Raw genomic sequence first — 12,869 nt, 5'->3', positions numbered from 1 at the left:
AAGTGACTTGGTGCTCCTGTCTGCTTTATCCTTAGCAAGAGAAGATATTATTCTCTTTAGCAGTATCTTGGAAATATGGTCAAAATAATTTGAGTTGAAATTTTCCAATAAATTCCCGTATATTCAATCCTTAAGAAATTTGCCAATAGATTCCCATACATTCAATCCTTAAGAAAATTAGAAACACTAATAAATTGGATAGATTTTCTATTGGTTTGCTAGTGAATAATAAATCAATTATGCAATTTACGCTAGATAGAAATCCTACCATTGTAAAGTGATTTGGTGCTCCTATAGTCTTCATCCTTACCAAGAGAACGTTCATTCTCTTGAATAGTGTCTTGGGAATATGGTCAAAATAATTTGAGTTGAAATTTATCAATAGATTCCCATACATTCCATCCTTAAGAAAATTAGAAACATTAACAAATTGAACTAGAAACATAACTTCCCATTCTCTAAATTATCATTAGTAATAGAGACTTGGATAGATTCTTCATTGGTTACTAAAGAGTGATGGAGTCCTATTTTTTCATAGCCATTATAGAAGATAATGGTGTAGTTTTTTATTGATTTTGTGAGGCATCACTGTCTCTAGTTTTTATTGATGAATTTGGGTGGCCAACGAAGAGCTACAACCTAGTCCAAGTAATGAAGAGTGAGAGTTTTAACATTTTGGAGGAGGAAGTGAGCCAAAAAGAAAAATACTTACAAAATTTATTTATGTTGGCATTGAAAGTTGAGAAAGAAAATAATTTGTAGATGAATATAATATGAGAAGCTAGCTCTTGATTGTTGGAGCATCATATGCTTGAACAAACAAATAAGAACAAGGAGCGGGTGCACCAAATTTGAAGAAACTAGAATTGGGCTTATTGTGTGAATACATTTTGCAATCTATAGGGCTTGTTAGAAGTCAAGAAATTACATAGGTTAAGCTTACACCTCAAATAATGGACAAGAAAAATTTCCCCTCGTTCACATCTAAGGCCATTTGGAGTACCGATTCATTCCATTGTTGCAATCAAGCATACCATGAAACATGCTTGAATCGCTTGAATCACATTAGTGACCACTTGGATTGTGCACTCTTGGACTACAAGATGCCATTAAAATCCGTAGAGGGTTTGAGCTTCTTGTGCCACCCAGTTGGGTATTGGTCTAGAGACCTTCATGCATGCACATAGTATACCCAACCAATTGGGCTGCCCCATTGGGGGTTATAGGATTTTCCTAGGGTGTGTTTCGAGAAGGAACAAGGATTGAAAAGGGGAGTTTTATTGCATTCACAATGTGGGTTATGTAACACATCTGGATTTTGTGTTCCTTATCCAAGTGAACTTTCCTGATGGTTTCAACTCTTCCATTGCCTATTACAAGTCATCCTCTATTCTAGACCTTTTTAAAAAAAATATTTGAAAAGGGACATAGACCATGTTAAGGGAGAGGTGGACTTGGATTAGGAGGTGAAGTGAATGATGCAAAACACCGTGGGAAGGTAAGCTCCAATCACTCAAAAAACTAAGGATGATAGTTATAATTTGTTTTGAGGCACCCATCAGCCAACACTCCGCACGATCCTCCCTTACAAGGTGTCATGTGAGAGCCCTTGTAATGGCCAAAGATTTGAACTAGGCAGTTTGGGCGCCAAAAGCAGAGTGGATGCAAAGGATGTGGGGTTCTGGTTGTAGTTAGGATTCTTCTTCTTCTTCTTCTTCTTCTTCTGCTTCTGCTTCTTGCGCCGCTGCTGCTGCTGCTGCTGGCAGACTTTCCTCCTCCTCTCCTTTGTGTTCATCGTCATCATACTCAGAGCTGCCAGTGATGGGAGGTGGCTTCTTTCTGATGCCGAAGCTTGCCCTGCAGAGCTGGCTAGAGGTGAATTGGCTGAGCCCTCTCAGACGAACTGCACTCAAGAAGGCCGCGGATCCCCCGCCCCCGGCTAAACATCCCGAAGCGGTTCCCATCAGAGGCGACATGGAGGGTTCTATCGACTTCTCGACGACGGATAGGAGCTCCGGGAGATGCTGCTGCTACCGTCAGCAGGTTCTCTCTTTCCTCTTTCATCAGTTACCCAAATGTTTTGCTTTAGATAATCATGTTCCCTTTTCATTCTTTGATCCTTCACCAGTGCCTTTCATCCACATAATTCTGCTCTCCTCCTTCCTTCAGACTATGGTGGCTCAACATTGTGCTCTAGTCAATCCCATCATGATCTTTTTGAAAATACAATTTGTCGTCCACATTACCCATCTTCTTCCTTCCATTGACTCCTAGAACCAATTGGAGTCTCAAATTCTTCCTATCACTTTAGTCTTATATCAACTCCTCAGACCACTTTGATTGCGCACTTAGTGTTGATCAAAAGTGATTCAGATGCGAGATCATTGCCCTAAAACACCATAATCATCTCATAGGCTTGCATTTAATGCCACTTATTTGGAAGTGGCCATTGCTTAATTTGAGGCATGCATTGGTGTAAGCCATCCAAGGTTGTCTAAGAAATACTATGTCCAATCCTAGGCATGAGTGAATAGCTTGACACTTAAATTTGACCCATCAAAACATATTTAAGTTTACCATAATGTGTAGAGTATGTCACATTAGTCGGGGTCATAATGAAATTGTTTTTTTATAGTGTTCCAAATGCAAAATTTTAAGGAGAACTAGAAAGAAGTGCATTGGGTTGCCATGAATTGGACTTTAGATGTAGTTTTGGGGGAACCTCTACTACACCTAGTCAAAATGTCAATGAGGGTTTTGGAAAACTCAACCTAGCATTAGTGTTTGTGAGTGTAGATTGAATAGCTTGTTGGTCGAAATGGGGTCCTTGGAGGATGGAATGAAAGGATTTAATGTAGCTAGAGAAATAATGCAGCCTAGTATTGTTCATTTCATGGAAAATATAATTAGTTTAAGTAATGGGTAGGTCTTGGTTGATTGATGCCATTATGATATATAGAGTGAGAAAGAGATGTGACTTCCTACAAGTAGCATATTGTCGGAATGGTTATGTTTCAAGTGGATACATTTTGATGAAACTTTTAGCCTATCAATCAATTTATCAAGACAAAGCATGAGGAATGATGTCATAGATCTTTCACAGTGTATTTAAATTATATAGACCAAGAATTGTTATCCCCAAGCTTCAATACTCTTCTTTGTTGTCTCATGCTACCAAGTAGGTAGGCATAATAGATTGAGATATTTGAGATTGAAAGAAGGTGCCCAACTGCCAACAATGTAAAATTGTCTCATACATGTTGATCAAGCTAGTTGTTAGATTTTGTAAGGCTCCTAATCTAATGGATGCACCTACCTAGAATTTACTTACCTAATCTTCTAAGGCTCCTAATCTAGTGGATGCACCTACCTAGAATTTACTTACAAGAAAAGCTTAGTGTTTGTTTTCCAAATGAGGCCTTGCATAAAGAGATATAATGATTCATTTTAGATAAATTATGCTTACACTAAGCATAGTATCTATGCCTCCTTAGTCCAAACATTTGCAATATGGGGTACCATGATTTAGTGCAATCATACATAGTCTCCAAGTTAGTCAAAATTTCTTGAAACATTTATAATCTAACGATTCCAAGTAATTGCACTAATCTTTGTGTATAAGGCCCACACATGGAATGGCATTGTAATAGATAAAGTCTCAATATGGGTACCTCATGCTTACATTACACATGGTATTGATGTCCCAAGTCTTTAAGGGTTGTTGGCACTAATGGGTATCATGATTCAGTATAATCATATACATTGGCACGCTAGTCATATTTTTTTGAAAATTTAACAAAAAATTAAATAGATTAAGTAGCTAATATTGATGGATGGCAAGCTGGAGGCATTGGAGCTCTTTCTTTTGAGTAAACATAATTAAAATGACACACATTTAATATATAATGTAAGCTAATATTGCAATCCAATGGGTTGAGTTGAAACAATATAATTTATATTTTTCAATGTAGTTTTCTTTACTCATTTTTCTTTTCATTAACATAGCTAGTTGATATATCATAGTACACTTTCATTGCTTTGGTAATAATGAGTGAATCTTGTGATTATAAAGCACATTTTTAAGGTTTTGTATCTTTATATGTTCCTTAATAGGATTCACTTAGTTGATTATAAATTTTTTGTTCATAATATAAGTTGCCTCACATTCTATACTCTAAATTAAAACTTTTGCCACATTCTATACCATAAAAATGATCTAGTTTCTTAAAATCATCCCTACTTCAAAACATGCATAATGTTTTGGATAATGCTTTACACAATTTGAATCATGTGGATTAAGTTGTCTATGTTGTGATCAAGCAACTGTGTCCATATGCAAGCCTAAGATTTCCTACAATGTATTAATAATTCCTTGAGGGTGCTTTCTCACTACATTTTTCCAAAGTTTGGGTTTACGCAAGCTTGCAAGTATCTAAGTAGTGAATAGGGATCCCAAGATAAAGGTAATGCAAGTATCCAAATCAAAATAAAGGTAATGCAGTTATGGTAGATTTTACTCGAAATGGGATGCTAAGATATATACTCAAGGTATTATTATAGGGCAACCTTGAGGGGTTGATTTAAGTTGGTGTTTTCACATTTCAAAGGCCAAAGATTTAGAGGAGAGATTAATATTAAAGTCAATGTTGGTTAAAAACTCTTTGCAAGACCTTTTGATCCAAATGTCATTGTGGTAAGTACTAATGTTGCAAGTGAAACATTGCGCTTAAGGTATTCTTGGGAGATTACTCGAGGGAAAAATGGGGGTATTTTGGTCAAGTTTTGGAGGCTAGTAAGTGTGTAAAGTTAGGATTGAGGAAGGCTCAAGGTCTAAGACAATGCAATACATTATATGTGAGGTTCATGGTGGGGTCATGGATCCAATTTAAAAGAAATATGCCCTCAATGTATTATGACGGGGATAACTTTGAGGGATGCAATTGAAAGGGATTAGGCAAGCATCCAACACAAGGTGCGATATAATGATGAAGTACAATCACTAAATAATGAGCACTATAAGGGAGTGTGATGACACTTATGTGTTGATTTGAAGTCTCAAAATATATTCCTTGTTGCCCTCATGGTACTATCTCTTAGAATACATCGAGGGGTATTTTGATGTTTTTTTTGGAAGCACCAATGATTTAGGAAAGGGTTCACTATTATAGGCAATGTTAACTATAATCTCTATGTAAGCCTCTTTATCTAAGAGTAATTATGAAAGCTCCAAAGGCAAGTTAAGAGTTGCCCAAAAGGTATAATTTGGAGGAATTCCTTGAGAGGAGAATGATGCTAGTTGGAAAGTTCAAGTGTGCCATAGATCTATCTTAAGAGGCCTTGAAGGTTGAGGGGTGGTTTTGTAAAGACTTGGCAAGCTTTAGCTCAACTCTTTCAAGCACTTAGGATAAATAAGTCCACCTCAATGTGAAACATAATGCCTACTTATAACACACTCTAATCTGCTCAAGTTATGGGCAGATTTGGAAAATTTGGGCAATTGCTTCTAAGCTCTCAAGTTTGTTTTTGGGAAATTCCTTGAGGGGGTAAATTTGGTTAGACTTTGTGCTCAAATTTTAGGCAATAGAATATTTGAAGACTATGTACCTTAGGACAAGGTATTGATGAGAAACTTAAAAGATTCAAATACCACACATATAGGATAAGATACAAGGCAATAGAATATTCAAAGACTATACATACAACTTAGAAATGACATATTGATGAAAAAAGTGGATGCTTAGTGTGCCTTCTAAGAATACTACCCTTGAGTATTATGGTGGTTGAGAATATCTTGAGGATGCATTTTGAAGATTTTAGTAGGTTTTAAATTTTCATTTGCAAGTGCAAGTCATTGATTGGTTGAAGTACAATCTTTCAAGTAAAGCCTAGTAAACATAAATAAGGATGGATACTTTCACAAGGCGTTGATGCTTGAATCCATGCCCTCAAGGTATTTTAGATTATGCTCCTCTTTAAATAGGAAATTTACATCTATGATAGGCCATGCTAATGTTGCATCAAAAAGTAACCTTAGGCTGTGGATACAATTTTGTATTAAAAGTGTAGCATGGGAATCTTGTGTAAGCAAGGGTACATGAGGGAAGGTGAGGTGTGAATGAACTGGAGGGTAGGGGAAACCTTAACCCTAGCCTAGAGTGAGGCTATATAAATAGCTTAGAGGTCACTCTCAAGTGTTGAGAGAGTGTATCGGTTGTACTTGTGAGCAACTTACTAAGTAAGATTTTCTTCTTGTAGCTCTCTCTCCCTCTTATGCACACATTTTTTGGCTCGCTCGAATTTTCAACATGGTATGAGAGCCATCTCTGATCCAACAAGCTCCCTCCAACCCCATCCTGACCTAAGTACATAAGAAGACCTCATTCTTCTTACTTCACCTTCTTCTCCACCATAGCCAATCTTCACCATCGGTTAGTGGAGGACTTGGGGAGAGAAAAAAAGGCAATATTTCTAACTAATTTCTTTTGGAGATATTTTCTTCTACTTAGGGCACAATAGCATGGCATGATAGAGGTTGACATTGCCCACAACAGAAGGCAACATGACTAAAAACATAGGAATAGGTGTAGTTTTGGGTAGCATGGAGTTTAAAGAAATGGTGCAACCTAAAGAAGGTGCAATGTTAGGAGCCGCCATAGGGCATTTGTAGCCCCCCAAGTGGGCTATCTCCACCTCAAAAGGTTTTGGAACAGTCCCCTTTACTGGCCACAAATAGTCAAACCTTGTGGGTTTGGTTAATAGCCATAGTTAGAAAGCTTCAGGCTTTTTCACTTCAACTTTAATCACCTCGGAAGTCATTAGCAATGATTCTAATCATTGATTAATTTTCTTTGGAGTTTGTTGCAGACTTGGAAGCTTCCTCCTTAGGTTGGATACACTTAATGGGCATTAGTAGGTCCATCAAAAGATTGTCATATCACATCTCAAGTAAGGCATGAACTTGAGATTAGTGCTTGTAGGCACTAATGCTCCACTTTTGAGTCATAATCTTGGTTTAACTCAATTGTGGAAGGTATTTTATGTCTTTAGGAGGTTAAGTGGGTCATCTTAAAATCTTAACTCTCACTGTTGATAATTGTAAGGCTATGTGCTAGGTATAAATACACAGATTATTTTTTTCTCTTCATCTAATCTATCTATTTGGGTTCACAATAGTTGTTTTCAACTTGATTGCTTTTGCTTATAGTTCCAAACTTGTAAAGGAATAGACACAGTCATTGCCATTGTGCGATCGGTAAAACCTTCCTGAATGGCCTATGTTGATGTGAAGCCTCAAATCCACAAGTTTGATGGGAGAGACTTCCATCCATGGCAAGTGTTAGTAAAATATAAAGTGATGGAGAGAATTATTGGCCATTCATCAAAGGGATAAAATCCATTGATCCATCCAATCCTATGGATATTGAAGATGATGAAAGAGCCCAAGTCATAATAATGTTGCACCTAGATGAATCTTTAATTCACCATATTTACCAACGTGCAACTACAAAAGAGAAATCGGATGAGCTTGAGAAATTGTATGGTGCAAGAGTGAAGAATTTCAAAATCTTTCAAAAAAATGGGGTTCCTCAGCTTGGAATATAAGCAAGAAGAAGACTTGGGGAAGTTTATTTTCCACGCGAGAGGTTTGATGGCTCAATTAGCTCCAATCCAAGCTTTGGTTGTTGAAGAATATGCCATTGCAACACTTTTGAAATCCATAAGGAAAGTCTTTTCAACTCTTGTCACTACCCTAATAAATGTACCAAATCCTACACTTGAAGGTGCCATTTAGTCTTATTTGGATGAGGAAAAAAGAAACCAAAAGGAAGGTAGCATCAACTCAGCATCTACCTTAACAAACCAACTCTTAGTTCATATTGTGATTATTAAATGTTCCTTTTGCAATAAAAAGGAACATATTGTAAGCAACTGTTGGAAAAAATATCCCAACAAGATGAAGTATAACAAATGTATACAAACAAGGCATATCACTTGTAAATGTCCAAACTCTCCCTAAGTTCCCAAAGAATTGGAGGTCAACTATGTCTCCAAAGCACTTGATGATTGACTTTTCTAGTCCCTGTTGTTGTAAAATATTATACGGCGCAGCGAACAGAATCTGAGAATGAGATAGAGAGTACACAACAGATAAGAGGAGAATCAGTAAATTCTTTAACTCCAAACAATTGATACAAAGATGGCTCTGTCCACCCGTGCTCTTCCACTGTGTGAAGCTTAGATGGCGATCTAGACAGAAGATAGGTGAAGAGCTTAAGGCTAGTTGGAACAACAACTCTGATTGGGTGAAAGATGAGTGAGAGATGGCTGCGAAGGGGTTTAGCTTTTATAGCCCGCGAAGGTCGTTAGGTCGGCCTGCTGACTGACCTACCATACGAGCCTCCACTAGTCGGCCAGGGAATATTTCCTTTACCATCGGGCCGGGGGCATTGCCCCCGGACCCCCACCAGGGGGGCCGTTGGTCCCCTTGGGACCCCCTAGCCAGGGGTCGCTTCTGCGGCCTTCGGACCCCACAATAGGGGCCCCTTTTAACTCCCTTACACCGCAACTCGATGCAATGCGCCTCGAGTTGCTACCAGCTTAACCACTCCGTCTAACCCAAAGATTAGACCCACAATGGTCACCTTTTTGCCATCCGATCACATAGACCTCATCTGATATACAAGTCAGGACTCAACCAATGTCCGGGCTCACATTTGGCTTCTCCTCCTAATGGGGGCCTTACAACTTTGAGCACCATGGATCATTGGTAGCACCTAATGAGGGTGGGGCATTGATCATATCTAACAATTGTACCATCTTTCCACAAACATCCTTGTAGCCTATTTTATAAAGGCATCCCACTAATTCATTGAGGGGAGGAACCATTTACATGCTATGTAATCCAATGCCACCTTGGCATCAAGGGGTTGTGTTAGAAGTGTAGCATGGGAACCTTGTGTAAACAAGGGTGCATGAGGAAAGGTGAGGCGTGAATGAATTTGAGGGCAAGGGAAACCTTATCCCTAGCCCACAGTTTGGCCATACAAACAGCTTGAAGGACACTCAAGTGTTGAGAGTGTGCCAATTGTACTTATGAGCAACTTACTAAGCAAGATTTTCCTCTTCTAATTGAGCTCTCTCTCACTCTTGTGCACACATCTTTCGGTTCTCACTCTGATTTTCAACATTTTGTAGAAGTGGGATACTTTCTTGGATCACTCCACTTCCATACACCTTGAGTCTCTCCATCATACTAGGACTCATTGATTACCTCAATCATTATCTAAAAGGTTCTTATCTTGCAATTGTTCTAGTGATTAAAGTTTGGGATAAATTTGACCATGCATCCTAATGCTAATACATGCTAGCTAATATTGCTCCTAAAAAAGCCCTTGAAGAGGAGCTTGCAAATGAGTAAAAATTATATGGATAAAGATGTACCCTCCTTAACCTAACCTTATTATCAAGTTAGATTCCATGGCTTCAATAGTTTTTAGGATATTGATAAGTAGTGAACTTTTATAGTGATTTTGATTAAACTAAAAATAAGGGCCTTTTGGAATAATCTATCAAGATCTAAATGTGTTAATGAATCATCAATACGAAATCACAATCCAAATATGTTGGTGAAGAGTCAATAAAGAACAATCTATCAAGATCCAAATGTATTGATGAAGAGTCATCTTGTTACACTTCCACTAGATTGGCTTTCTTGTTGTTGTTAGTATTGTTGTTGCCCTTGTTACCACTATTGGCATTGCCCTTGTTGTCGTGGTTGTCCTCACCATTATTGTTGCTATTGTAGTTGTTACTATTGTTGTTATTGATGCTACTATGGTTGCTATTGCTATTATTGTGCTCTTGTGCCAACACTCTATTGTAGTGTGCCTTGGCTTCTTACATGTGTAGCACTTTGGCTCAATATCTAATAGATGCTTCATGTCCTATTTTATTGGAATTATTGTAATACACTTGTGGCTTAGAAGGTGATTTCTATGGAAAGAAATTAACATCTTTACCATGAGTAATAATGAACATATATTATGCTTGAGGGTAACATTCACCTTATTTGACAGTTTAGTAGATGAATATTCCTTTGTAAATTGACTAATAGCATTGATTTGTTGAGCCTTCAATTGGAAGAGGCCTATCAATAAGTTAACAATTATGAGACTTTTAGACATTGATGATAAGATTTAGACTATGATCAGAGGAAGTACTCGAGATGGAATAATCGTGAAAATATCTTTCATAAGTACAAGTTTTCTATGTAAAAGAAAAGAAATAACAAATCCTAATGAGATTTGAACCAAATCCTAACCCCTCACTAGTTATTGATATGGCTTCCTTTTTGAATTGTAGATGTCCTATTAATGGAGGATGAAGGATAGCTTGTACACTTGACTTTCTTGTCCTTTTGATGGATAACAAATTAATTATTTGCACTATCATAATTGTATTGGTGCTACAAAATTTTGAATTTTGATGTTACTATCGTAGTGTTACCACCTTAATTCTTGTCATGATGTTATGATTTTAGGTCTTTTGAGTGCCTTAATTAGGTATTTAAACTCAACTATCAAGTCTTAACAAAGATGAGCCGTGAAGTTTATTGGAGATGAGAAGCTGAGGTTTTACTCTAGAAATTATGATTGATAGTTTCTATTGAGTTGAGTAGAGGCTACAAATGAAGGTCAAATTGATGGGCAAAGGTAGGATTTTGGTAGTCATTGGATATTTAGATTGTAGGCTTTATAATGAGCATAAATTCTAAGGGTTGATCATGCTTAGAGAAGATTATAGCTTAAGATGAATGTATCTTGTTCTTTGGTTATGGTGGATAAAGTAGAGTTTGGTTTCAAGATTTAGAAGGGTTTAGAGAAGGCTACCAAGAGCACTTGGATTTAATACCATGAAAATTAAGTGTATGCTAATTATGATCAATGTGATACAAAGGCATAACAATAAATAAAAACGGAATAATCAAACCACATGACTTAATCTCCAATAGTGATGTTTTTCTAAATAGGCAAGTTAAAGCAAATCTAGGGCATACTAAAGATGCACATAGGGGAAAACCTAGGTTTTGAATACTCTTTTCTAAAATTGGTGGATATTTCTTATGACACTTACCTCATCCATTCAATCTTATTAGACTAGGGCTCTTGTTGGTTATATCATCTACTACATAAGACTACCTTACCTTGCAATCGTGGTAGGTATTAGGGACTAAGATTTGAGATAGATTTGATCATGGATCCTACTGCTAATACATGCTAACTACCCTTGCTTTTCAACACTTGGCTACTAATGGGATCTTTGCTTCCTCCTTCAAGTGGTGTACTAAGTAGGCTTTTCACCATTCTAGTTGTCATTGAGTTGGTATCAACTATTTGCCTTTGGATGAGGTTTCTTATGAAATCTTGGGAAGTGCTAAGTACTTATTCTTAGTCATCAATCTTCTTATGCTTTTCATCTTACTTTCCCCCTTTGCATGACTCCCTTTCAATAGCTACCACCTTAGCTAAGGCTTCAAAGCTTTGTGTTTTAGCATCCTTAGGTATTCCATCAACTTAAGGTTGGAGCACCTAGTTTAGTCATTTGCATTGGCTTTATGTGGAATCCTTATGGTATCCCTTGTTCTTGCAAAAAGTCACTCTTTGTTAAGCTTTTCAAGGAGAGATCCATCTTATTGATGAACTTTTCTATTTAGTCAATCAAGTTTTTGACTCTCCTCTTTGAAGAAAGGGTTGGAGAGATAAAAAATTATGATCCTAAGTTGATTAGGGGATTCTATCCTTGAGCCACTCCTTAAGTGCAAATACCACTCCTATTTGGTTACTTATTTTGGATAAACTTTGAGTTCAACGATTATAGGCTTTTTAAACATTTTCTTGATATGTTACACATTTAAGATTCCACAACATAGCATTGATCAAATTGTATATATGCTTGCGGATCAAGCATGCATTAAAAAAACACAAACAAAGCAAAATTCACTAAACAAACTTTTTGTAAGCCTTAAAATGGATTTGGCAATTGTGTCCATGTGGCTTTTTAAAACGAACATTGTTTTGATCCATTTTACTAATCGAATGATCATATTCCAAGTCCAAAGTTAAAGGTTGCATAGAACTTTTTAAACTATCAGGTCATTAGTTTTCATTCCAACACCATACTATTCAACTTATGTTTCATAGGAAAGTTCATTCAAGTTCCTTGTTGATGGGGACCTTAGGGTTTAGGACCCACATGCTTCACACAATTGCATAGTTGGAAGTCCTTAGGATGAACCCACGTTGATAACTAGGATTCAAGTTTTGACTTTGATGTCATACAACAAAAATTTCATCAAGGAATGTAAACATGCAATTAAACTTAATATATATGATTGAAACACGAATAAAAAGGGCATAAATGAAGTAATATACATTCAATGAGCACTTTTTGCTAGTTTTAAACTAAGTTTTGCAATTTTATTCTCTTGGGCTTATGTGTAGGAATCTTATTATTATGTTGCAAAACATAGATTTTTATGGCAACATTGTCAAGAAGGTTTAAAATGATAAATGATATCTCCTCCACGAAGCATTCAATACATACAAGCATATGCTAGTTTTGAAGGGAAAATATATAGAAGACACTAATAATCATGATAATCTACCCTAATCCTTTCCCCTTTGCTTCAAGTAAACTAATCTTCTACCTAGATCATTATCTAATGATGTAATCCCAAACTATTTGCAATGGTTTAATTGATGCTATGCTCATTATTTTGGAGAGAACTCAACCCAACACTAGTAATCACTATACACCCCATTAGTTAATGTGAAGAGGATAAAAAGTATATCTATAAGAGCGTAGAGTAT

The 12,869-nt window shown here is 36.8% G+C and overlaps 1 protein-coding gene across 1 annotated transcript in view; it reads left to right on the top strand.

The window, feature by feature from the left end:
• The first annotated feature begins 1,755 nt into the window (after positions 1-1,755).
• Positions 1,756-12,869, top strand: part of LOC148023110 (uncharacterized) — a 28,563-nt gene continuing 17,449 nt past the window's right edge. Inside the window, exon 1 of the mRNA XM_087695314.1 lies at positions 1,756-2,043. Coding sequence (XP_087551440.1) covers positions 1,822-2,043 — 222 coding nt within the window. The 5' untranslated portion in view covers positions 1,756-1,821. The remainder of the gene's footprint in view (positions 2,044-12,869) is intronic.

The sequence above is a fragment of the Lygodium microphyllum genome, chromosome 16, assembly GCF_053477565.2.
Source record: "Lygodium microphyllum isolate KBCC chromosome 16, Lygodium_microphyllum_v1.1.10, whole genome shotgun sequence".
Lineage (NCBI taxonomy): Eukaryota > Viridiplantae > Streptophyta > Polypodiopsida > Schizaeales > Lygodiaceae > Lygodium > Lygodium microphyllum.
Note: the sequence above shows the minus strand (reverse complement) of the source record. Positions and strands in the feature narration are given on the sequence as shown.